General features: G+C 45.8%; 3 protein-coding genes and 2 long non-coding RNA genes across 6 annotated transcripts; 2 read left to right on the top strand and 3 right to left on the bottom strand.

Moving 5' to 3' along the window:
- Nucleotides 1–379: 379 nt before the first annotated feature.
- On the top strand, nt 380–1,969 carry LOC115249557 (uncharacterized). Of its 2 annotated transcripts, none has more exons than XR_003888233.1 (3): nt 380–507; nt 623–1,323; nt 1,435–1,969. It is a non-coding gene; the product is annotated as an uncharacterized lncRNA (long non-coding RNA). The 2 variants fall into 2 exon arrangements; XR_003888234.1 differs by having other exon boundaries at nt 387–507; nt 638–1,323.
- Nucleotides 1,970–2,233: 264 nt separating this feature from the next.
- On the bottom strand, nt 2,234–3,861 carry prr18 (proline rich 18). Its single transcript, XM_003964210.3, has 2 exons — nt 3,653–3,861; nt 2,234–3,567 (listed from the first exon to the last, which is right to left on the bottom strand). Exons 1-2 carry the CDS (start codon nt 3,670–3,672, stop codon nt 2,823–2,825), a joined length of 765 nt encoding a protein of 254 aa, XP_003964259.3. The 5' UTR covers nt 3,673–3,861; the 3' UTR covers nt 2,234–2,822.
- Nucleotides 3,862–4,914: 1,053 nt separating this feature from the next.
- Nucleotides 4,915–12,752, bottom strand: sft2d1 (SFT2 domain containing 1). The gene is made up of 8 exons (XM_003964103.3): nt 12,506–12,752; nt 11,719–11,805; nt 11,033–11,115; nt 9,217–9,298; nt 9,089–9,124; nt 8,943–9,001; nt 7,336–7,365; nt 4,915–5,501 (listed from the first exon to the last, which is right to left on the bottom strand). Exons 1-8 carry the CDS (start codon nt 12,569–12,571, stop codon nt 5,462–5,464), a joined length of 483 nt encoding a protein of 160 aa, XP_003964152.1. The 5' UTR covers nt 12,572–12,752; the 3' UTR covers nt 4,915–5,461.
- On the bottom strand, nt 6,530–7,329 carry LOC115249558 (uncharacterized). The gene is made up of 2 exons (XR_003888235.1): nt 7,155–7,329; nt 6,530–6,848 (listed from the first exon to the last, which is right to left on the bottom strand). It is a non-coding gene; the product is annotated as an uncharacterized lncRNA (long non-coding RNA).
- A 1,453-nt stretch (nt 12,753–14,205) lies between the features above and the next one.
- On the top strand, nt 14,206–25,086 carry mertka (c-mer proto-oncogene tyrosine kinase a). The gene is made up of 19 exons (XM_003964209.3): nt 14,206–14,425; nt 14,846–15,152; nt 15,221–15,321; nt 15,390–15,560; nt 18,455–18,541; nt 18,623–18,738; nt 18,840–19,029; nt 19,456–19,601; nt 21,032–21,176; nt 22,127–22,277; nt 22,756–22,844; nt 22,931–23,026; nt 23,122–23,202; nt 23,287–23,379; nt 23,467–23,585; nt 23,662–23,771; nt 23,849–24,008; nt 24,074–24,210; nt 24,341–25,086. The coding sequence occupies exons 1-19, from the start codon at nt 14,353–14,355 to the stop codon at nt 24,786–24,788; spliced, it is 2,820 nt and encodes a 939-aa protein (XP_003964258.2). The 5' UTR covers nt 14,206–14,352; the 3' UTR covers nt 24,789–25,086.
- The last annotated feature ends 51 nt before the right edge of the window (nt 25,087–25,137 follow it).

Raw genomic sequence — 25,137 nt, 5'->3', positions numbered from 1 at the left:
CTTAGTGTTGTTAAAGATTTCATACTTTCAAAAGATTGGATCCTCTTAATATTTAAGTCTTGAATTTTATGTATGAATTTGATTAAATTAAGCAAAAGGAGCCAAAGGAAAATAAAGAACAGTGGAGGTTAGATTTTTCTCACATTTTCTCTATTATTCTGTCGGCTATTTAGAGTAAGAAATAAAAAATTTGATGGTATTAATTTGGCTGCTGTCTCGTGTCTGTGGGAGTAAATTTATGAGGGGGCAGAATGACCCGGAAAGTGAGGCGCATGGTTGGTGTTTGACTGTAGATGGCGCTACAGGACGACGAAAAACAGTTCGCACTGTTGTGGGGAGTCACCAACTCACTAAAAGGTTAAAACACAGAGAAAAACATCGCGTGGTGCAAAGGACCCAGTGTGTTTGTTGATTTCAGTGCCTGCTTGTATTTCAAACGCATAAATGGATCCCACTCCTCCTGCTGGGGCTGAGACCAGGACTCCACTCGTTTGGTCCGGCTCTTGTGTAGGTGTTCATCCTTTTGCAACAGCAAATACACAGAATTTCCTTTTGAGTGGGAGTGAGCTTTTCTGAAGATTAAAAGACAGAAAGAAGACACGTCTTTGCTAATCCTTTTTAGCCTCTCATTTCCCAGGAGCAGCGTCCCACACAGAAGCCCGGAAACCACGGAAACACCAGAGCGCCACTTCCTCTCCTCCAAAGCCCTCGCCGTGTCCTGCATTCGAGGACATTATTTTGTAGGAGTCTATTCTGCCACTGCGGTTTTCAGTGAGCAACAACATCCTCCTGGAATCCTTGTGATGGTTTATCCTCGACAGATGTCACAAAAGGAAGTTTCATTTTTGTCTTTGCACGACTCTGTGGACCCAAACACATTTAAATAGTTGAAAATGAGCTAAAAAAGAGGGAAGGAAAAGAATTTGTGCCACAATGCAATAATAAAGGTAATTTCCCTGAAACCAGCAAGGCCTTTTCCAGGAATCCGGAGATGTCCTGGAAAAGGCCTTGGATTTAACAGGCTACTGCTGAGTGACCCTTAGCAAAGTTTACAGGCTGAGTCCGTCCAGGAAGTGTCGGCTTTGCCCTTCTCACAAAAGGTGATGGAAACAGGCGGATTTATCAGTTCCGTTACCGCGGTGATGTTGCTGTGGCTCCCTGCCACCACTTTTTTGCCAAGTGTCTCGGAGGAGCCTTACTGGATGCTCATGTTGCTTCATTATTTTACCTTTAAAATGTAGATTCAAAGGAAATTTGGTGTAGCGACTGCAGCTGCAGCCTGGCAGAGGATGAATGGGCGGAGCTAAAAAGAGGCAAACGAAAGTAAGAAAAAAGTCTAAACTATAAATGCTGGGTCACGGTGGTTCCACGTGTCACCAAGCTGCCCGATTCTGCAGCTTCTGCTCATTCAGAACGCCTATTTGGTCCCTGCAGCCCCCAGGACGAGGACAGACGGGCGGAGGGGACAGACGGCGGCATGGAGACGGACCCAAACAGAAGGCCCAAGTGAAATAGCACAAAAGAGGAGCGATTACGCAACAGAGCCGCAGATGAAACCAGCAGAGAGGAGCCGGGCGGTGCTGAATGGGTCTTGGTACACACCGTACTGGCCTGTACACACACTTCAGCGGGGGGGGTCGTGCACTCAACTGGGTTGTTCCCAACAATGTTCTGACAGAAAAAGTGTTTATCTGAAACTGAAGCCTGAGCTGTGACACCACACACACGCATGCACACACACACATGCTGGTTTCCAAGTAACTGCAAACACTGCAGTTCACACTGTACACACAGACTCACACTTTGTTCAAGTTGTGACCCTGCAGCTTTATTAGTGTGTGAGGTTTACATTAGTGCTTTTATGTAATAACAAAACTAGAGGGGTTTTAGTTCCATCTTTACACTTTCTCCCCCTGAACATTCAAACGTGATAATATGTGGCTGACCTTCACGCTTTGCACGTTTCTGTTATTCAATAAAAGACCCATAAAGCAGATTGGGGTGATTTACTCATGGTATGGGCCCTGTGCACACCCTGCTTAACGGGACGTCTAAGAAGCTTACACTAATGCCCAAGTGGCCCCAGGTAGAGTAGCTACAGCAGCAACAAAGAACCTTTAAAATACTGGCCAAAAATGTGGGAGAAAAGAATCCAAATCACCACGATGTGAGAGAATTATGGAAGAGGCACAGTAGACAGCGTCAGAATTAAAAGGATCAAAGAAACCTGCTGATTTTTTTTAAAGCTTTACTTCAAAAGGCATAAAATCATCGACAGGAAATAAAATCGTTTGACAGTACAAATAATTCGTAAATATTAAATACTGTTAAACCCTATAGGGCGCAGCCCTCTCAGAGGAAACATAGGGTCCAGTTTGGTTTCAGCAGCCGGCGTCCTGTTGTCGGCAGCTTATTGTTCTCCAACACAAAGGAGGAGATTCGCGTTCCTTCACGCGGACGCGCCTGCTGATCAACAAGCGCGCAGCTGAAAACAAAAACACGTGCAAAAGACGGGAATTGTGGTGTGTTTAATTCAAAACTTGATAAGAAAACGCTGAGAAGAGGCGTGGAAATCACGGAGCAACGGGATCCACTGCGTTGCTTTTTTCCTGCTGTGCGTTGAAGGTGCATTCCTCTAACTCCAGCACGATCCAGACATCTACTTTTAGATGGTTTCCTCCTAGTTTGGCGACATTTGCGATGCCAAATAATTCAGAAAACAAGCCTGAGATTGCGCCGAAGACAACCGACGTGCGTAAAGCCGTCAGTACATGAGCACAGGAGTCCATCATCAGCTGCGAGCAAAGGTCAAGTACCAGGTGTCAGCAGCCCTTCAGCTGCGGCACCGAGGAAAGTTTGTCGACTTTCCCCAAGGCGGCGGCGTTTTCTACCCCTTTGAGCCACTCCTTACATTTCCTCACCACAGTCTCATCCACGTCGCCATCCTCCTCCTCGTACTCCACGTCGTCGTACTTGTGCTGGTCGTTCAAAAGAGAGATTTTGACAATAGCCGTGATGTCCTGCTCCGCGCCCTCCGCTTTGGTGCCCGGCGCGCCGCCTCTGGCGCCGCCGTGCGCTTTCTTGGATGGAAAAACTCGCCTGTTCCGAAAGTCCGTCGAGGCGCAGCACTTCTGCTGCCTCGCCATCATCTGCTTCTCGAGGTTGCGCTTTTGGAGGACGAGAATGGCTTCGGGCGTGAGGCTGAGGGTGAACTGGATGCCCTTCTTGCCATCCTCTTTGCCGCTGAGCTGTCTGCTAGAGTCCATGGAGCTAGATCGCCTGACGCCTCCGGATTCCTGAGTTTTCGGCACCGCCAGCCAGGAGCATTTTCTCTGGGTGTCATGTGCGGCATCCACCACCTGAGTTGGGCTTTTTCTCACCTCTTGTTGGGCTCTTCGCCCCAGATTCCTTAAATTCGCAGAGGTCCAAGAAACCGACTGCTTCTCCTTGTCGGATCCCACTTTGTCCCTGCTGGGTTTGCTGGTGAGCTCATTTTGAGGAGGCACTCCGCTGGCTTTCTTTTTCCCGAACAGCTCCCGGCCAGGAGAGGAGATTCGCTGGGGGAGGCTGATGGGAGGAAAAGGCATTTTGTCGGCTGGAAGTAATCAGGATATAAAAACGTGCAAATGCCCGAGGTGCAAATAGGGAAGACCTGCGCAAAGCGGGCATCATCGGACAGCGACGTGGATAGAGACCACCGCCTGTGCACCTGTTGTCCTCGCAGACTAATACGCGCAAAGACGCACACTGGCTGCCTTATGAGCCGGCAGACAGGGAGGCGTGGCCAGGAGACGCACGGAACAAAGCCACGATACAGCCGTAGTGATGTCATTTCGTGTTTTCTCCCCCCCCCAAAATCAAGCCCACATCAGATCTCTGTGCACATGAAGCAATTTTGATCAATTCAAAACATGCTGGACAAAATCATCCGAAATAAATGATTGTTGCGTCAGTCTGCTTTGACCTTTTCCGTCGCACTGATGTGCGCGTGTCCCCCAGCCTCAAAAGCCTACAGGACATGTTTAAGCCATGCGGGGGATACAGAGAATATTGATTTCGCCTCTTTTTGTCATGCACTTTCAGTCAGGCAGTTTTAGATTGGACTGTAAAAGAAAATCAATACTTGTTTCTACAGTTTATTCGAAATCGCCAGAGGAAGCATTTTGCAATTACAGTCATGGAACATATTAACAGGCTGCTTTGGCACATGAAAATAAAGAAAGTTCTTCTCTTTAGGCAGCTGAACAAGTATATTAGTTTAAAAAATGAATACGTTGGGAAGGGCACACAGGCTGGTTTATAGGTCGCTTGCTCCCTCTTATTTGTGACTTTATATAGAGACAAATGGTTTTAAACAAGAGGGGGCGAACAAAACTGATCACAAAAACAACTGCGCTGCCTTCATTCGTCCCAATTATCCTACCCCCGAGATTAACCGTTCCAGGATTTGCCGGGTCTCTACCAAGATGGCTGAGCACGTGGCGCTGATGGGAGATTTTGTCCACAGTAATCCTCCACATCATACAAGTGTCTAATGAAACCGCTGAAATCGGAGGCTCTTGAGCAGAAAGCCTTCCAAAGTAGAATTAAGTAGGGAAAAAAGGCCTGAATCAGTGCTCGGAAAACCTAAAAATTTTGCAGATCAAAGTTGGTAAAACATGTCAAATCCTAAACTCAACTAAGAAAAAAGAACCTTTATAAAAAAAAAAAACAATTACTTTGCCTTAAATAGGAAGATTGGACTCTAAAACAATACCTAGCTCATCATCAGGCTAATGTGAACACGTGCAACACAATGGGGGTAGGCTGAGGTTATGAATCTTGCAGAGGGGGTTGTCATGACAACCACATGCTAGACATAAATATATATATATATATATATGTGTGTGTGTGTGTGTAGAGACCAAGAGAGAGGAAAAGTAAGGACCCAGTGCAAGCTAGGTTATTAGGTCATGTTTAAACCACAGTGCTCAGAAAGGCGTAACTAAACGCATCATTGCTGCATCTGGCAGGAAATCAAATCACAAAAAGGTGGAGCAATTTTAATTGGATTTGATGGGGGGGGGGGGGGGGGGGGGTGCAGTCATACATTTAAATTTCTATCTCTTTCGCCAGTAAAATATTGGAAGTGATGTTGTGATATTCTATATTGTCTGTCAGGCAATACATAATATAATGAAGATGTACATACGAGTGTGTAACGTGAAGGAACGTTCACTTTATATATGAATGCACACATAGAGATTCAAAGTTCCCTAAATGTCAATGGCATAAAATCATCTGAAAATAAAGTACATTAATTAGATACATTAGGATTTAAAGGCACTCATGTCTCGCAGATCAAACTCCAAAAACATAGAAACATGACAGATCACAGCATTATTTACAGAGCAAACTGTCTCAGAGCTGCAGTTATGTATATTAGGACCAGTCTTGGAATCCAACCCTGCAGGGAGGAAGCTTAACTCAGACAGGTGGTGAAACATTTCATCACAGCGTCCCTGTAAGAAGCACAGACAAGACAAATGTGTTTAAAGATGAGCGGAACAAAACACAGAAAACAGAGCAAAACAAAGAGGCAGAAAACAACGAGGTGCTTGGCAACGATACGGGAGGTGCAGCTCTGTCACGCGGAAAAAATCAAAAGTGGCGCCCGTCCTTTGTGAGGGTGATTTGGGCGCGGCTCGCCATGAATTAGTGAGCGTGTTGTGGCGAGGAAGCAGCGCGTGCTGTCAGCGATGGGGGCTTCCCGTCTCCAGGTGCTCTCACTGTTGAAGGATGATGCAATACGCGGTCGCTATGGTTACCACGGATGGGGCTCCTTGCTCTGGCATTCAGTGTGTTGCTATGCAGACTTCGCCTGCAGCCTCAGTTAAATTTTCACTGGAGGAGGTGCGAAACCCGTCAAGGTTAAACGGAGATATGGGGTGGGGGTGGGGGGGGGGCAACAGCAGTCTGAGGTGGTGGAGGAGGGGAGGTCAGCAGACCAACGGCTCCTTCAGATGATTTATCCATCATCCGATGCATGGAAAATAAACCTTTACTCTAACTGGTGCCGCCTGGCTTGACTGTGCTCTCTGGAGGTGGGATGCTGACAGATTTCTCCAGTTTGTGTTCTAAAATGAGAGCCCCCGGGGGGTTGTGCATGGAGCCGGTTTAAACGCCCTCCTCCGCCAGTAGGTGGTATAAATAGGTAACTGAGCCAAATACATTAGAGGATCAAGCCTCTTGACCATGCGGTGCTGTGGCCTGCCAGGTATCACAGTTTGTGTGGGTACCGGCAAGGACGGGAAGAGAAGGGAGTCAAACGTGACGGGACGAGATAAAAACATTCCGCTTATTTAGCCGCGTGTGGTAAACAGAGAAGGGGCTGGAACAATCCCAGCTGATAACATGACAAGCGTATTAAAGTAAGAAGCTTAAGGGTGACAGGAAATTGTTTATTAAAAACGTGATCGCGGAGTAAATTCTCTCAAACGTGAAGGCAAATTTGCATTTCACCAAAGGAATTTGTTGGGTTTTTTTTTTAAAGAGCGGTATGAGAAAGGCTCTTTGTCTCCCCTTTGCACCGTTGTCAGAAACCAGGCTGGGGGATGGGGGAGCTCGTGAGGCTATGGGACGTCTTTCAGCTGTCCGAACGGATGAAAGCGTCAACTTAATATATGACACACAATTGGGGAGGGGGGGGGGGCTGGACGGGTGGGGGTCAAACCAAACAAGACGTAATCCTGCAGACGTCACACCTCACTGGTTGGCTCGGTGAAGGCACGAGATGTGTTTTCTTTCATTTTAGGTCATGTGCTCACTCGAGGCCTTCCGCTCCGTCCTTTAACGCACGCCGTCCTCCACTGTTGACGAGACGTTGGGGACAACAACTGCTGACCTATCGGATCTTTATTTTAATCTTTCATGTGCTTTGATCCTAAAGAGCTTAATGCAGGCTCATCGTTTCCAGAAGGAACTATTTAATTTGGATAATATGGATAAAGCAAATATCAAATGGCAGCCGTGAGGGGTGCGAAACAATAAGCTGCCATTTGTTTGACACAGCGCTGGTACTCAGCAGGGATTACAGCCATATGGTGACGGCAAAGAGTGTTTGGAGGTAAATAACATGTTTTTCCCCAGAAGGGTCACCACGAGGATCACCTTACCACCACAGTATCGTTTAAACACAAGACATTCCAGAGCATAGGTGAAGTCAACTGTTTGAATCATTCATTCTGGCAGCTGATATTTAAGCTGTGTTCCGGTGGAGTAACACGGCCTACGGACCAAACAGCAAAGGTTTTAACATCGGCGGGCAAATGATTCACCACAATCACGTCATCTTACCTGGCAAATGGAATGTAAGAGATGCTGTACCTGAAAGAGAAAGCACACCAAAAATCAGCTGGTGACCAGTTATTCTTTAATATAAACTGCAAATCAAGCGATATAAAAACTGGCAAAACATTCCATCTATAACAAACCAATAAATTTGAGTAAAACCACAAACGACCTTTAACCAGGACATGAGCAGAGGGCCCAGAGTAAAATCTCCCCTGGCCTTGGGGATTAGGCAAATTTAAGTGATTTAATCTTGTGACTGAAACCTAAACGGGGCGTTAAACAAAAAACACGAGCAGGAAGCGACTACACAAAAATGAACCCTGATCCAACACACAGAACAATGTTCCAAATATGTGAGGAATTTGGTGGAGGAGCTGAATACTGAGCGAGTACAGCCGCCATCTGTTTGACCTCCACGTTATTGTACTGCAGTAAATGGAACATAAATGCTAAAAAGGCAAGTGTGTGCCATTATTCCCCTCCCACAGTCTGTCATGTTGCCTGTGGGACTTTGCCCCCATCTGCCTCCGCGGTTCAGCAGCGACATCTTACGGATCCGCGTTCATACGGACGTCTGAGTGCCTGCGTGGGACTGCGCGATGCCCCCGTTTGGTTAAAAATAAACCTAAGATGTGTGACTTGCGGTTGCCTTGGTGATGCGGCGGAGAAAGAGGAGGCAGGACGGAAGTGTCTGGATTACACGAGGGTGCAAAAATGCAGTTGACACTTCTGACAGGACCGTTAAGTGATGGGTTGATGTTTGTTCATTATCTTCCTCCTACTGCTGCGCTGTCTCTGTGTGCGCTTCAGCTATTGTTAGCCCGCCGCGCAAAGACGTCCAAATTATTGAACATTCAAGTGCTGACATGCCCAAACTCATCACTCACGGGATTTATTTGACAACTTTCAAAACCCACTCCTTATGTTCCATTTATGGAGCCACTCTGAAGGATTCAGAAGGCCAAGTATGAGGATTAAAGCGTCACCTTCCGTTAAAAATGGACATTTAGACATAAAATGCTATTTATAACTAATAAAAGCTTTTATGCAGCCATTAAAAAGGAGAATTTTTGCAAATTTTAGGAAAAAAAACAACCTTGTGAATTAGTTTGCCTACTAATATGTACAATAAACTTTGAGTGTGTACATATTCAGGGATGTGTGTATTCTAACTGCACAGTTCACTGGTGGTTGCAGCCAAAGCTGGGGGTGAGCTGAGGAAGATTTGTTTCATGTGCAAATAGAACAGGTGGAAATTCCAGCCTGTCTGGTCTAAGTAGGCCTCCGGTGATCCAGGCTGCAACTGTGTTGCCTGACGACCTACTAATCAATTACCGCTGTCAGGGAACTGAATCAGGCGATTAAGAAAGAAACCAAAAAACTAAATGGAATGAGGGATCATTTGCAGCCTTCCGCTGTGGCAGGGCTAAAGGTGCGCTGGCACACTGCCCGTGGATCTGTTCGCAGTTATATCTGCAAGTCAGCTTAAGGCCTCAGCGGCACAATTACCTTAACTCGTGGACATTAAAGACAAGCCAGGTCAGCAGCTGCCAGAAGTCTATAAGGACAGTTGGACAAATGCCAAGAGAAAGGATTCCAGTCACACTTACCAGGTCATAGCCAAAAACTGCAGAATACAGAAGATGATAGCCAGGCCTTTTTTGCCCCACTGAAAATGAAAGAAAAAAACCCATTTGAGCCACAACACCTGTGAAAATGGATGGGAATAGTTTCAAATTCTGCATCTTCTACTCACCCAAAACACAGCACAGAGTGTTAAGACGAGGCAGAGCTGTTGGAATACCAACAGTTTTGAGTCAAAGTCAAACTTAGGAGAGAAAGAAATGATGACCCACGGAACCAGCCGACACTAAAAGGACTTACCAGCATGACGATTGTGGCGATCAGTCTCGTGGGTTCAAACATGCGCTTCAGCTGTCTGAGTGGTCCCATCAGGAAACAGGTGCTGGCAAAGGACAGGAATGAAGGTGAACACACATAATTGTCACTGTTGTGTCTGGGAAACATGTGTTTTAAACGTCCTGTTTTTATAGCTCAGTCTGCAGGGGCCCGGGCTCAGAGGCAGAGGGTTCTTGGTTCAACCCCCGGTTGCAGACCAAAAAGGACAAGAACCGTTCTGGGGCAGCCTTTTCACTTTCCTTTACCTCTTCCTTAATGCATGTGCATGTGGGCTCTATCGGCCGTTCTAAAAGCTTCATTCAGATAAAACAATCCCCTAGTGGGATTAATAAACCATGTCGGCCATTTTAAAAACCTCATATTTTTGAGAACTTCCTGGACTCTTGCCTGGAATTTCTCTGTCAAGGTTTTCCGACAGACAAAACATTTTCCTAGAAATGCTCTCCATAAAGCCCAGTTAACAATAAAATAGCTAGTCATCATTATTCAAAAGATGTTTTTTGTCTTTCAATAAAGGTAAAAATTCCAGAATGATAAGAAATAGCTCAGAAGCGGGTAAACGGACACAACTGTCTGTACAGCTACGTTAAAATGAAAGATGCCACCATATTTGCACCCGGTGTAACGATTACGAACGTGTGAGCCCCACGCGCCCGAGACTCCCTGATGATGCATGAGTGACGTCAGTAAATGTAACAGGACAAAGGCCTCCCCCACTGACGAGGCGTGCAGATCCGAGGTCAGCGAAGCTGAGCGGGTAGAGGCGGCGTCACGGCTGCCGGATGAGACGCAGGACGAGTCCTGTGACGCAGGCTCGGCCTCCGTCCGCTGAGAGGGATCGATGCCTACTCTAACTCTTCTGCTGAGAAGATGCCTTTAAATACTACATGTGGAGACGCCGTCTCATTACATTTACATTTTTAGAGTTGGAGAAAATGTTTAATATAGCGCTGTCAATATGAATGTACAACCGGGATTTGTATAAAACTGAAAATACGTTTAGAAGTCCTCAAATATGACATTGGTGGTTGGCATTATAAATTAATTTAAAGGGCGTGAATGCAACGGATGACTCCTCTTAAACCTTCTGAGCACCTGATACGTGAAATGGACACTGTTCCATATGGGAAATAGGCGTGGTTTGTCCAGATTAAATAATATATAAAGCTAACGAAACAGAAGGCCTCTGGTGTCTAATCCTATTACAACATTACATAACAGCCATCAGAAACAATAATTAACAGCACAACATCCGTTTGGTCCTCATGAAACCGGCTGCCCGATTATACTAGAATAATTTATGGTTTCACATCATAACGTGTTTGCATTAGCGGAAACATTTAAGTCTATTGGCCTTCAAGACCTTCAAACATAGGCACATTCTAAATGTGAAATCTCAGCCATAAAAGGCTGTGGGATGCATGGTGACCACGTATCGTCTGGTCAGGAGCAGCAGCTAAAGCTAAACTAGATAAATGTTTAGAAACTTGACCTTCCTCCTGTGAGGAACGGTAACCACTTATCATTGGTGTTGAGGTGCTCCTCAATACAAACGAGCACGACGCAGAATTTCATTTTTCCATTTTGGAATTATAAACAAGGACTTTCCCATTTTCAGGGCAGAACACAGAGGTTCTGATTGTCCAAAAGGAAGCAGGACTAATGACAATGATGCATTGTTGTTCAATGAGGTTTCCCTGTTTCCCCACCATGTCTGGGGAGAACAATAACTTGAAGCAGTAGAGTTCTGATGATTCCATCTGGATCTGATGAGCTTTACCTGGAAAGAGCTGCAACATTTCCTATTGTGTAGAAGACGGCGAAAAGTTTGATTCCATTTGGCAGGAAAAGCAAAGCTGAACCCTGGTAACAGAAAACAAAGTTATGCAGTTGAAGTCAATCTATCAACTCACTTCAAAGCTAAAAGCCCAAATCCCAGAAACCCCTCAGGCTGACATAATGACTTAAAAATGAATCCAACCGGGATTTCTACAGGCTCACGTTCACTAGCTCCCCCTTGTGTCAAACAAATGGGTTGAAAGCCTTCTCTACATGATATAACCTCCACCCCTTTAGAATTTTGTCTGTCTGGTTCACTCAGTCAATTTGGCCAGTGTCACCCTAAGACATTGTGTTTCTTCTTCACTTTTTCTACACCGCCATTCCTAAAGACTCCCCATCATTGCCTACAGACTGAGGTTATGTCTCAGTCTATATGGCAGCATTATGGCACGCATCAGCGAGTCTGGCATGTGGAACGACATGACACGCTTTATTTAAGGGACAAATTAAGCATGTGACTTTAATCTGCAAGGACAAGATATAGGAATGCTTTGTTTTAGGAAAGCTCAAACCCGCCACATGACACAGTCGGAATGTTGCTCGTAAACACCCTCGTTTGAAAGGTCCTGATATCCATAAGAATTCAGACGGTGTTTTTCTTCTTAGGTGAAAAAGGGAACTCACAAGTATTGAGCACAGGATGCCGCCGGCGAAGCATATGACGAACCATTTGAGCCTGGTGCTGTAGCTGAGAGAGGAGGCATCCAGGACCTGGGCGAAACAATGGGAGGATGTCACAACACCAGCGAAATGAGCATCACAAAGAGCTGCAAACTTCCTACTGATGATTAAATCAGGTCGCAGAAAATCCATTAAGAACACAGATAAAGTCGTGCTTCAACACAATAATTTAAATAACCACAACACCTTTGGCAGCACACTGACGGTACAGACATTTAACAAGTAGCAAACACAGCTTTTAGATGATCAGGAGGCACATGGAAAATAGAAAATATCGTCACATGATCAAGTAGTTATAAGAAGGTTCCCGTGACCAACTTACCTCATTTTGTCCTTAATTTGAATGCATGTAAAAAGTGCAAATACACAAACATATAAGGTAGAACTTTTTTTTTAAACAGCTGCACAATATAACAGTTGCTGTTAATGTGAGATGAACACAAAGTTTGCGCGTGCGCGCGTGAGAGAGAGATCAAATGCAACACGAAAGTAGCTGATCGGCTAACTAATTTGATAATAACAGCTCGTGTTAACTACGCTTCAATAATTTTTTTTAAAAATGCATAGAACAACCGTAGATTTAAATTAGACATATTATTTTAAAGGGTGAATTTTGTGTTGCAAGAAGAAAGTGAAACAAGCATGACGAAATGTCAGTATTTGGTGCTCGCTCCCAGAAAGTTAGCATTAGCATTAGCGCTTTATCGCGTAGCTGTCACACACCGCCTACCTGGTCGGTGAGACCGCGCTCTTCGTTGTCCTCTTGGCCGCTGAGTACACGGCGGAGCTTGTCCATCTTTACCTACAGAAATTAACAAAACTCAGGCAAAATGGAAACTTCGAGTAAACGTCGCCAGACTTTGGTGATAGTAGTAGTCGTGACAACTTCAATTTCCTGGTTCCCGCAGCGATGCGTTGCTACCTACTGACTCAGGATCAGTTTTCGTGTCAATCACGACCACTGCCACAGTTGCTCATACTCGACATGTAGGCGTGTCAAAAACAGACCCCAGATCAGTTCCTGCTACGTCATCAAGTGCACTTCCGGTCTGTTACTGCTGCTTTTACGTGCAGTCGGAAATTGTGCCACAATTATATAGAAAATAGTAAATCTGATGTATTTTTGTACTATCAACTCAGACTGTTAAGATAGAAATAAAAGATAAAATATGTATAGCTACCATGTTTATTTTTCATTTTATATTGATCATTCTAATCACATCAGCAAAATACATGTAAGCACAATAACATACAGAGAGTAATTAACAAATAATCATTCAACCGAATCTGTAAATTCCCCAGGGTTTTGTTGCCCTCTGGTGGTGACTATGTGAAGTGACAGGAACCTGCTGCTGTCACCCGCGCCAGAGTGCAGTCCAACTGTCTCCTGCTGTGTTTAGACCAAATCAGTGTCTTACCTCCGAACTGAGGACGGTAGAAAATGCATTATAAACATTAAGCTTTCTTAATTCTATAGTGAGTGTTTGAATTTGTATCTTATATTGTGTTGTGAGGGTATTGTATGTGCTCCCTTTGGCAGTTTGTTGTGAACATGTCGTTTCTTGTATTGGTACCGAGTCAGGTGTCTGACCCTTGTAAATGTATTTTAACATTATTTCCAGGGTACTGCAGATAAAAAAAATTAGCCTCCTGGCTAATTCTGGCTTTTTTAATCATGTGTTTTATGAAATTGTACGGTCCCTTTTTAAATAAGGATCAAGATTTTTAAATTTCTATGTGAATGTACAATATCAAGGTACTATAAATCCAATATTAGTAGGTCTATATTGGTGAGTGCTGTATTCACCACAGGGTGGTAGCATCGTTCCAGAAATTGATTGTTCTTTTATTGACAGAAATATCACTGAAACCTCCGAAAACACTGACCTGATTCATTCTCACATCACTAGGGATGATACAGTAGCTTTCTACTGGTTTCTAAGGTGAAATATTCACGCTTTTCAGATCTGAAACGAACCGATAAATGTCATAAAACTCACTGATGTGTATTGTTTTAACACGCTGACCTTGCAGATAACGCAAAGAAAAAATAAAATGAAACAGCCGACATCATATCGATATCATTACACCAAGATGCTTTGTTGTCTGTCATCCAAATCTTATCACTCGGTCACATATTTCCTTAAACCTAAAGAAATACCCGCCTATGCCATAGGACCATAGAGATGATGGTCATAATGTGTTTAAAATGCAAAATAAACACATGGAAAAATCATAAATAGCATTGACATTCCACAGCTGTAATGTTTTCGGTGTTTTGGCGCACCTTGCCCCCCCAGCTCCGCCTTCAGGAGCGTGTCCGGTGACGTCGGGTAAACTCTAACTCTCTCTCTCTCGCTCTCTCTCTCTCTCGCTCTCTCTCTCGCTCTCTCTCTCTCTCTCTCCTTGGGTCAACAAACCCTCACGCTTGTATCGCGCATTCAGATCATTCCAGTCGGGTCATGTCGGTGGTCGGGGGCCACTAAAGAGTTGCGCCCCGCAGACTCGATTCAAGGCTCAACTAGAAGTTGTGGATGCGGCTCCCTGGGCAGGGAAATAACGAGCCCACGTTCCATCATGGAGAAGAACTCGCCTCCAAGCTGGTCCGCTCTTTTGCTTTGTGCCGTGATCGCGCTGCGTCCGGCCATCGGTGAGTCCTGCTGCTTCAGGTCCGTCACATGTGGAAAACTCTCGGGAGCAAGTATGAACTGCTGGTCACTGTTGTTGGCTGAATTCTTCGGGTCATACAGTGGATGATGGAACTATCTGCTGTGTAATCTTTTCTCTTTCCATTGTTTTCCTTTTAATGATGCTTTTAGTCATCTTTAAAGTTCAGTTTAAACCTTAAAGGTCGGCATGAAAGGGCTGAATATAAGTTTTCATGCATTAGTTTATGCCTTTGGGATGAGAAGCAAAACATTTTCTGGTTGCTGTCAACAGTGCAGTTGACTCTTCACGAGACCTTTATGGATTCATATTTCTTGGAAACCAAAATGCTCACATATGGCCCTGCAATGACCCTGAAAGAGTTTTTTTTTTTTTTTTTTTTTGAAATGTGTCTAAATTGCAGCTCAGCCTCCGAAGAGTTCGTCCTATCATCCCCCCGAGCCTGTTGTGATGCCAGCCCATGGCCCGAGTGTCTCCCTGACCCCGGAGCAGCTCGGTCAGCTGCACTTCAAACCCACCGTGGGGGTCGTCCAGCTGTCCGAGGGCCACGAAGCCAAGTTCAACTGCTCCATCGACATCCCCAACGACAGACTGGAGCCCATCATCGCCTGGGTGAAAGACGGCCAAGACCTGGCAGGGAACATACAGGTGGCGATCAAGGACCTCCAGACGGTCACAAACGGGGTGGTAACCCAGCTGTCAGAGCTCAGGTATGCAGCCCACACGCCAGGAACACGCTGCAGGCTGACGGCTGACGAGGGGTCTCCGTGTTTTGCAGCATTAGCCAAGTGCAGCAGGCGGACGCTGGGGAGTACCGCTGCAGACTGACCATCGACAAGAGACTGGTGGAGTCCCAGCCCATCGTCCTGGAGGTAGAAGGTCAGGTCCAGGTCTGATTCCAGCATCTTGGGAATTCTGCATTTTCCTCAACTGTGGTGAACCCGCAGGTCTGCCGACCTTCATCCGTCAACCGGAGGATCAGAACGTGACGAGAAGCGCTCCCTTCACGCTGACCTGCGAGGCGGTCGGACCTCCCGACCCCGTTCAGATCCGCTGGCTTCGGGACGGGCTGGCCAACAGTGACTACCACAACTCTCCCAGCAGCTTCTCGGTGTCAGGTGGGAATCAGTGATCTGTAATATCTGTGATGGTACGTGTAAAAGCGGACGCCGCCGGTCGCTATGGTGACTGATGAGATGGCGTTCTGTTGTCTGAACCGAGCTGTCTAATACATGTGGTTCTACTGTAACATGGATAGAAACCCAACGGAGACAGAAAGCAGCCTTCAGGGGAGGTCAGAAATGACAACGTGTGGTTTTCGGCTCATTTACCAGATTTCTGCTAAAGTGCACACACGTGCACACACGTGCACGTGCAGAGGCTCACACTTCCTGTGTGCGCTAGTCTCGTGTAACACACACTTAAAGACCTGCAACATGTAAACGTAAGATAAAGAGATGAAAGAATCAAAGACAGTCCGCAGTACTGAGGAGTACTGAGTAATATCTGATAAAGAATATCAAATTATGCTGTTTACACTGTCACTGGAATAATCAGATAACGCCAGTAATTGGATAATGGTCGATTTTTTTATGGTCCTAGAAGTTGGCCCAAGTTTCTTTTTACAAGAAGCCTCCGACAAGCGTGAGCTGTTGTTGTATTGGCCTGATGGACGTCAGTTTTGCTTGATCATCACATTAAGGAACCACAGTGGCTCTGAATGGTGGCAAAGCCAGAGGGACGTGTTGGCTGGTTTTTGTTCTGAATCGTCTCTGCTGTCTCAGCATCTGCGCTCTGCTTACTCTGCGATGACATTTATCGTCCGCGTCCCCCGCTGGAGGGGGGCCTCCTGACGCAGAGCTGACCGGCGTTCACATGTGACCACGCAGATGCACCACATGCGCTGAGGCAGGTGAAAGCACGAAGAGGTTAAAGTCAGGTTGGACGCAGGCCCGCAGGTTATTGAGCAGATTTACTGATGTCAATGAGGCAATAAAGGCAATAAATAATTAACCCAGTCGTTTTGGGCACATAGGTTGACTTTCTAAGACCAAAAAGGTGTCCATGTGGCCTCACTGCCAGGCCGAGGTGACTCCGTACAACTAAGTACAACTAACTCAGTTTTCATAGACTTTCAGGGAATGCTAATGCTAAGCTAACCAGCTACTTCAATCATGGCTATGTTTGTCCATCTAATGGGAAGCTAATCTGCTGCTGCTTATGTTTGGAAATTTGTTGCTTTAAAACACAGCATAACACACAATTCCAATATTTTATTGCATGTTTGACAAATTACAGTTTTTTCTTGGAAAGTCCGGAATCCCGGAACCAAACCCTCTCAATCAGTCAACGCCCCACCTGATCTATATTAAAGAAGGGTTTTAGGGCAAAGGAAATTAAAATATTTCATATAATAATAAGGAATATTATATTTAATCAAGGCCAGTCTTGGTTGAACACTATATTTGGAAGGAAAATTGCATGAAATTGCATTCCAAACATGGACTCTCCCCTTCCTGCCTGCTACCTACACTCGTTTGTTATTAAAACATAAGCTTCCTCTTCTGGGCGCTCTACCCCTTCATTTCCAGCACTCCGCAGGCTAATCTCTCCCGCTGCGGCGATGCCGATTGAAGCTGAACCGGCCGAAGCTTGAGCTGCAGCTGTGGTCCAGCGTGTGCAAAGGCCGGGCCAGTAAAGGGGCGAGGGTGGGGGTGGGGTGGGGGTGGGGGTGCTGCGCAGGCAGTGTGTTCGGGGGCTGGTCCCGCGGACAAAGACCTCTTTCATGGGACGGCCCACTGTTTAGCAGGGCACAGACAGAAGCAGCAGAAAGTGTGCAGGACCAAATATGCAAACACACAACAGTTATTTACCTATTTTTACACCCGCACATCATATAAACGTTGGACAAACAGTTGAAAAGACTTTTGACCACAATGAACACTTGAGTTTTTGTAAAAACGGAGGAGCAGCGCAGAAAGCCTCTGGCAGCTGCATGTGGAATTTCAGCCTGCAATTTATCTAACCACACTTTTGGGTTTTGTTTGTGTGTGTTGTGATCCATATTCCAAATATAGTCGCAGAGGAAATGCAACTTTTTGAGCTGGTCATTTCCCCATTCCTGCAACTAGAAGACACCTATCACGAGTGTCATCTTGAGAATTTCGGGTAAACACGCACTTCCTCCTTGAATCTCTCAGAAGTGTATTAAATTATATAATAATGACCAGCTTCGTTTGGTTGCCCGGCTCGCTTCCACCGTCTGACCATCTGTTTGCTAGTTTGAAGTGAGGTATGCGGTGGTTACATTTCCACAGTTTGGCGAGGAATGCGCATGTGTGCGCTTCCCACAGAGCTCGTACATTAGTTCTGATCCATGAGAACGCTTTACAACTTTTTTCCTGGCGAACCAAACCGTAATTACTGTTTTAAACTCGACCCTCGTTTGGCGAGGTCTTACTTTGCAGTGGGAAGTAAAGCGCCCGTCAGCTTCTCTTCATTTTGGTTGGTTGTTCTGCAGATAATACAACAATATGCAACTTTTGTTCTAGTCATTCTTCAGAGGATGCTTTGTGGAAGTGTTTCGGACACGGAGGCAGTGCAAAACAGCGAACAAAAGGGACATTCTCTAGCAGCAGTCCAGGCCTAACATCCAGTCTGACACTGTAAAAGCCATTGTTAGTCTTTTACATTGGAGAACCTTTGCACTGTGGATGGCCCCATGTGGTGGATCTTTGAGGTATAATAAAGACGTCAGCCATATTTAGACTACCTCTTTCTCTCTCTCTCTCTCTCTCCAGGCTGACATGGCACTTTTTTCCTCAGATTTACATTTGGCACAGAGGAAAAAAATCTATTATTTTCCTCTCAAATGTGTCATCGTGTCCCAGCATTGAAAGATAACTGCACATTGTCCAAATATTTAGCACAGATTTGACCTCGAGGAGTGTTTTCTTTAAACTTACACTGCAGTGAAAGTGCTACTCTGTCTTTTCCAACGTGTCTTTTGCAGGCGTGGACAAGTACACTCAGTTCAGCTGCGAGGCTCACAATAAGAAGGGGGTCACCACCTCCAGAGAGGCAAACATCAACATCAAAGGTAAGTCTGCACCTTCTGGGAGCCATCGTGCATTCCAACGCTCTTTAAGATGTTAACAAGAGCTTCCATGGTGCTTTGCAGCACCTCCCAGCCCAGTCACGGGTCTCACTGTCACAGAGAGACAGTCCAGTAAGCTGATGTTGAGCTGGAGCCCCGGACACGACGGTTTCTCACCAATAACAAAGTGTCACATCAGGGTGAGCCTCGTCCCTGTGCACACGTGCCCCCCCCCCCCCCCCCCCCCCCTCCCCCCGCTGGCCAACGCATTGGTCTTTACCGGTTTTCTGATCGATCCAAGGTCAAAGAGGTGAGTCGGAGGGAAGGAGAGGTGAGGATGACTCGGGTGATCAACGTCACAGCGCCGCCGTTCCACTCTGAAGTCCCCGGGCTGCAGGCTGTGACCCGGTACAACATCAGCGTGTCCTGTAGCAACGAAGTGGGAGCGTCTCCCGTCACCACGTGGATCCAGGGCGACACCACAGAGGGAGGTGTGTGACTGTTGTTGGCCTCACCCTCAGGATGTTTGGATCTCAGAACTTAAACCGGCAGCTTTGATTCGGAGGGGTTTTCAAGCTTCGGGTAGCAAAAACAGGAATATGCGTTACTCACCGCGCGACCTCGTCACAAAAATGTCGCATCCACTTGAGCTCCACATTTTTTTCCCCTCCTGAAAGGTCACATAGGAAACTCTGAAAAAACATTTGAGGGGTGGGGCTCCTCTAAATTTCCTTCCTTCCTTCACCGTAGGGGATTGTTTAGCTGGCCAGTTTCCACCGAGCTCGGAAGTGGGCGCACGCATAGCTGTAAATAAAGATTTCAATGGAAACGCGGCGTTGCTTTCTCTATGTGGCTGCGTATACGGTGCGTTTCTGGATCTCACTCCCATTGTTTCCTTTGTTTCTTGTGCTTCCCAGTGCCGTCAGTGTTTCCTCGAAATGTCACGGTCCAGCTGAATGAGTCCTGGCTGTTGATCACTTGGAAACCTCCTCCAGATGATAAGATCAATGGAATCTTGCGTGGATATGATGTCATCGTCAGACACGGTCCTCTCATGACCAGAGTGAGCATGTTTTGCCCCAATAACCCTTTTATTGTGAATACTCATTTACTCATAACACTTTTAAAGTCACAATATCCTCGCTGCTATGGTGACAGTCATAAAGTTGGAATAAAATATTTTTTATGAAATGATCAAGACAGTTTAATTTGTCTTAAAAAAGCGTTCATCACCTCAGAACCTTATTGACTGGGTCAAAGGTGATTACTGATGTTGCTAAATAGCACTTAAAAGAAGAAGTAAAATTGTACGAACTTTATAGGCAGCAAGGTATTTTTTTAAAGCTTCTTCCAGATCAAAAGTCTTTATTCAGCAAATCATTGAGAGCAATTCTATGCAGATGTGGAAACGGACTTAAAACAATAACAGTAACGCACAGGCGCCACATTGTATGGATTTATGTGCTCTTCGCACAGACAATAAGTAATTATTGGGATTTTAAACATTTCAAAACTGGCTATCACAGTGACTCGTGTATGATGCCTCATAACAAATAACCCCAGTGGTCAGTCTGTGCTCTTCCCTTTAAATGACCTCCCCAAGCAGAGGTCAGCGCCCCCGTTATTCACCACCAGCAGCGCTCTTTCCACTCCTCTCCAAAAGGGAAGAGAAGTGTCTGTTTCACCCCAGTCTCCTGTGCATCACCCCCCGGTGCTGTCTGTGCGTGGTCTGCCTTCTCTCTGTCCCGCATTAGTGCACTATAGGACAAGAGTGCTTCCTGTCCTTCTGTGCCGACTTTAAGAGAAGCTGACGCAGTGTTTTCTTTGCCGGCCTTGAGTCATTGCGGAGTAAACGGAGAACAAATACAACAGGATGTGCCCAAGAACAGAATATTCTTATGTGTCAGAGAGAAAGTCGATGATGTCACGGCAGACAAAGGCTTTGCTACAGCGGTGACTGGAAGCGTGCACAACGACAGCACATTTAATCCCTTTTATAAACCGCTGATGAATATGGCCGAGGTGAGGAGTGATGAGCCTGATCCGTCCAGCCCAGAAGGGACACGGAACACGTGATACCCTCTGTTTGGGTCCACAGACCCGACAGGGCATTAATCATGGGCTGCCACCGCAGTGGTGAAGCTGAGGAACTCCAGATGCTGCAGCGCCGTGTTGTGAAACTGCGTCTGTCACATGTTCCCTCCCTCCCGTTGCAGAACACGAGCATATCCAGAAAGTTGCGCTCCTTCCCTTTTTTGCAGTTTCAGTATTTGTGGCAATCTACAATCTGAAAGTCCTTGGAATTACCAGGACAGTTTCAGATTTCGATGGTCTGCTTTTTAAAAAAACAAAGTGAAAGAAAAGCTTGTTATTGTGAGAGAGGGTAAGAAATGGGTGTGGTGAGCTTATCTGAAAAGCAGGACAAATGTAAAAGATGGCTCGCCCGTAAAGTCGATGATAAATGTTGAAGTCTTATTTGTTTTTGTGGCACAGGCTAGAAAGGTCCACACGAACACCACCGTGGCGTTTGTTGAAGTGCAGGAATTCAACTCGACCTACAGCGTGGAGGTGGCCGCGTGCACGCAGGCGGGGAGCGGCATGGTCAGCCCGCGAGTGCTGCTGTTCGTGCCAGAGAACAGTAAGCCTCTGACCAGTTATCTCCCCATCTTATCATGTGGGATCTTTATAATTGAGCCAAGATGATTCTGCCCAATTACTGCAGCTAAATTACAGCCTTGTAAATACAGATAAAAAACCCCATCAAATTCACCATATTTGTCCCGATTCAGAGAATATCGGACGTGAAAGATGCTACGTAATTATGAGCCACTGAGAATAAATTGTCAAATCACTTCAAACTTGGCTGAACTTTACACCACCAGCTAATTAGCAGGCACGGCTACTTTAGCTGAATATTGACTGGCATTGGGTAACACCACAGCGTTACTGAGGGTGAGATAATCCTCCCCCACCAGTGCACCCTTAAAACTCTTTGTAGTGCCATAAGCTTCTGTCTGCAATATAAATGTATTTCTTTTACTATAATTTCTCTTGTTTTAACTATGATATACGCCCCTTCGGGCATTTCCAGTACGTCTTTTCTTTCAGAACCAGAGATACATTTCAAAAAGCAAAAACCATCTTTTTTCCTGCATGTTTTAGAGCAAAACTTTGGTGCAAAGATGCCTCCTTGTAACTTTGATTGACAGTAGTTAATTCGTATTATGTTTTTATGTTTACATTTGAAATTTCTTTTATATTATGTCACATCAATTTAGGCTGTGATTTAATGTTTGATTTTTCTTTCATTTATTCTTTGTGCAGCACTCTTATAGAAATCTTATTATTCATTCACATTGCTGAACATTTCACGGCATAATACAATATCTGACTGTCACGCTGAGAAGCCACAGTAACAGCAGATGTTTTCTAGGGGTGATGATGGAGCGCAGGTCTAAATCTTTATTAACTCGCTCTAAAACAGCAGTGTGCACAGCTGCATTGCTCCAACTGGCTGTTACAGTTCAATGAAGAGTGCACTTCTTGCTGCTGGTTGCTGTTTTTAAAACTTGCTCCTGGTTCCTTCAGAATCCGCCTCGTCCCCGACGTCCAGTCCTGAGGCCGGTGTTCCGGACTCTCTCTACATCGTTCTCGGTGTGGTCTGTGGCATCTGTCTTCTGATGATACTCCTCTTTGGGGCTGTCTTCATGCACAAAAGGAATCCTACCTCCTTCTTCTGGTAGGCAGAGCTATTTTTCTTGTGATTTTATGTCCAACCCTGCTGTAAGTGTAACTGTCTTATCGCAGATGTTGTAGGTGACTCAGGTGAGTTGTTAAATTGCTGTAAAATCATAAACAAATGTGATGCTCTGCTTCTTCTGTAATGATATCTGTGTAATAGTTCACTCAGTCATGTGACTCTGCAAACTGCATTTGCTTCCTCTTATTCACCCCAGTCTGCACCTGAGGCAAGTAATAACTCAACAGCAGGAGAGATGGGCAGCCAACAGCTGTATTATTTATCCTGTGTTTCTCATTATGGCTCATTGTGACTCAGCCTTGCCTGGCAGGATGTGCAAAATAATGTGTCACACACATATGTTGCTTACTTGTGAGGGCCCCTCGCTTCAGCTGCATCATCCAGCTGTTAGGAGGCCCCTGTACTGACGAGCTCCTTTGTTTTCCTCTTTTCTCTTGATCTCTGTCTCCCCCTGCAGGCGAATATTCGGAGGTGCAGAAAAGTTACCGCCTATCGTCGAATACAAACCGAGGAGGAGCTACAACCGGCCAGCTGTTGGAGTCTCGCGTAGGTCCTTGAATACGGCTGAGAAATTATCACAAACAAACATTTTTGGTGTTAATGACAGAAACTCAAATATGTTTTGTCTGCAGTTGCAAACCTTGGGATTAGCGAGGAACTCAAAGCAAAGCTGCAGGACGTTATGGTCGCAAGGAGCCTGCTCTCCATCGGAAAGGTCCTCGGAGAAGGTGGGTGCACGGGATCTGCAACATCATTGATGTAGTTCAACACAGAAATGCTGCACAAAGCAACACCCGATAACTGTGGATTTTGATTTTAAAAGGGGAATTTGGCTCTGTGGTGGAGGGACGTTTGAGGCAAGCAGAGGGAACGTCCGAAAAAGTTGCAGTGAAGACGATGAAATGTGAGATTTTTGGAATTAAAACCAGCCGGTGCTCACTTCTGGTGTATGAAATCCATTTATATTTAGCTTGTTTCTCATTTTTAGTGGATAGCTTCTCTCAAAGAGAGATCGAAGAGTTCCTGAACGAGGCGGCGTGCATGAAAGACTTCAACCACCCTAATGTCATCGGGCTCCTCGGTAGGGCTGTTTGTTTCCGAGTACACTAATTTCTTACTTTCTTCCAAATCGATGCCTTGATTGCATTTGCTGACTCGTTCCCTTCAGGGGTGTGTTTAGAAGTGGAATCAGAACGTTTCCCAAGGCCCATGGTCATCCTGCCTTTCATGAAATACGGAGACCTACACAGTTTCCTGCTGAGGTCACGCCTGGGAGAGAGTCCAGTGGTACGATCATTCACACAGAAACACACTCTGTTACAGGCACAACACTCCAAATGAACACACATCTTTTTTCCCTTAGTTCTTGCCCACTCAGACGCTTCTGAAGTTCATGATTGACATTGCGTTGGGCATGGAGTATCTCAGCGGGCGCCACTTTCTGCACCGCGACCTGGCAGCTCGCAACTGCATGTGGGGTTTAAAGGCACATATTTGGTTCCTACCTCAAAGTGAAGAGCGATTTGTCTGACTGAGCTTTTTTGGAACAGGCTCCGTGATGATATGACGGTCTGCGTTGCAGACTTTGGATTGTCTAAAAAGATCTACAGCGGAGATTATTACCGGCAAGGCAGGATTGCCAAAATGCCAGTGAAATGGATCGCAGTGGAGAGTCTCGCCGACAGAGTTTTTACCGTAAAGAGTGACGTGGTGAGTACCGATAAAACGCTGATCCTTTTTTGGAATGAAGCTGACGTCAGTCTTGTGTCACGCAGTGGGCGTTTGGGGTTACCATGTGGGAGATCGCCACACAGGGCATGACCCCGTACCCGGGAATCCAGAACCATGAAATCTATGACTACCTTCTCGCTGGGCATCGGCTGAAGCAGCCAGCAGGGTGTTTGGACCAGATGTGAGTGTCGAGTTACGGCAGATACACAACAGATTTTTAATCGAAACACAGCGACTTTTTGAAACCAGGTGCTTGATTGTGGTACCTAAAACGTGTTTTGATTCCCCTTTGTTTATCTACGCGCGTGTAGCTACGAGATCATGAGCAGCTGCTGGAGACCAGACCCATCGGAACGACCGTCGTTTCCACAACTGCGAGAAATGTTGGAGAAGTTGGCAGAGAAGCTCCCGGAGGCCTGCAGCAAAGACGACATCATTTATATTAACACCAGCTTCCTCGATGAAGACCCCGATGGAGAAATGCCTCCTGCAGAAGGGCCTTTGCTCAACTCGTCGCCGTGCTGCAGCCGACAGGCGGCGGAAAACTCGGTGGTGACCGCAGACGTCCACGAGAGAATGGAGGAGGAGGAAGAGGAGAATGGCCGTTACGTGGTTGTGATCAACTCTGATCGCTCCCTGAGACCTCAGTCCGTGGACACTCCTCTTTTATCAGCTTTCAGTGAAGCAGGTGGAAGCGCAATTACAGATGTTCCAGCTGTATATCACAGCTCAAGCGACACTGCGTTCCTGCTGTTGTGATCGGTACAAGCGCATCAGAGTTGCCCCGTTTAGGACTATAAATGCCTCATTGCACTGGGAGCACCTTGAGTTGGACTTGTTGTGGTGTTATTGCAGCGGTAGATGCGTGATATGCCAGCCCACTGTTCATATCCGTGTTCAGCATGTCCAATTCCGTCAGCATCAGGTGTGTTCCTGCACATTTTTTATAAGCTTGAGATACACTGATCTGTGAAATTGTTTTGAATTTTGTGCTGTTTTGTAAATATTGAAATAGGCAAAACATTTTTAAACTGGTGAATAAATAATTTCTTCATGATTTCGTGCATTTGTGATTTTCTTACTTCTTTTTTTGTTTTCTGGAAAGCTA

Source organism: Takifugu rubripes, chromosome 4, assembly GCF_901000725.2.
Source record: "Takifugu rubripes chromosome 4, fTakRub1.2, whole genome shotgun sequence".
In the NCBI taxonomy this organism is placed as follows: Eukaryota; Metazoa; Chordata; class Actinopteri; order Tetraodontiformes; family Tetraodontidae; genus Takifugu; species Takifugu rubripes.
Note: the sequence above shows the minus strand (reverse complement) of the source record. Positions and strands in the feature narration are given on the sequence as shown.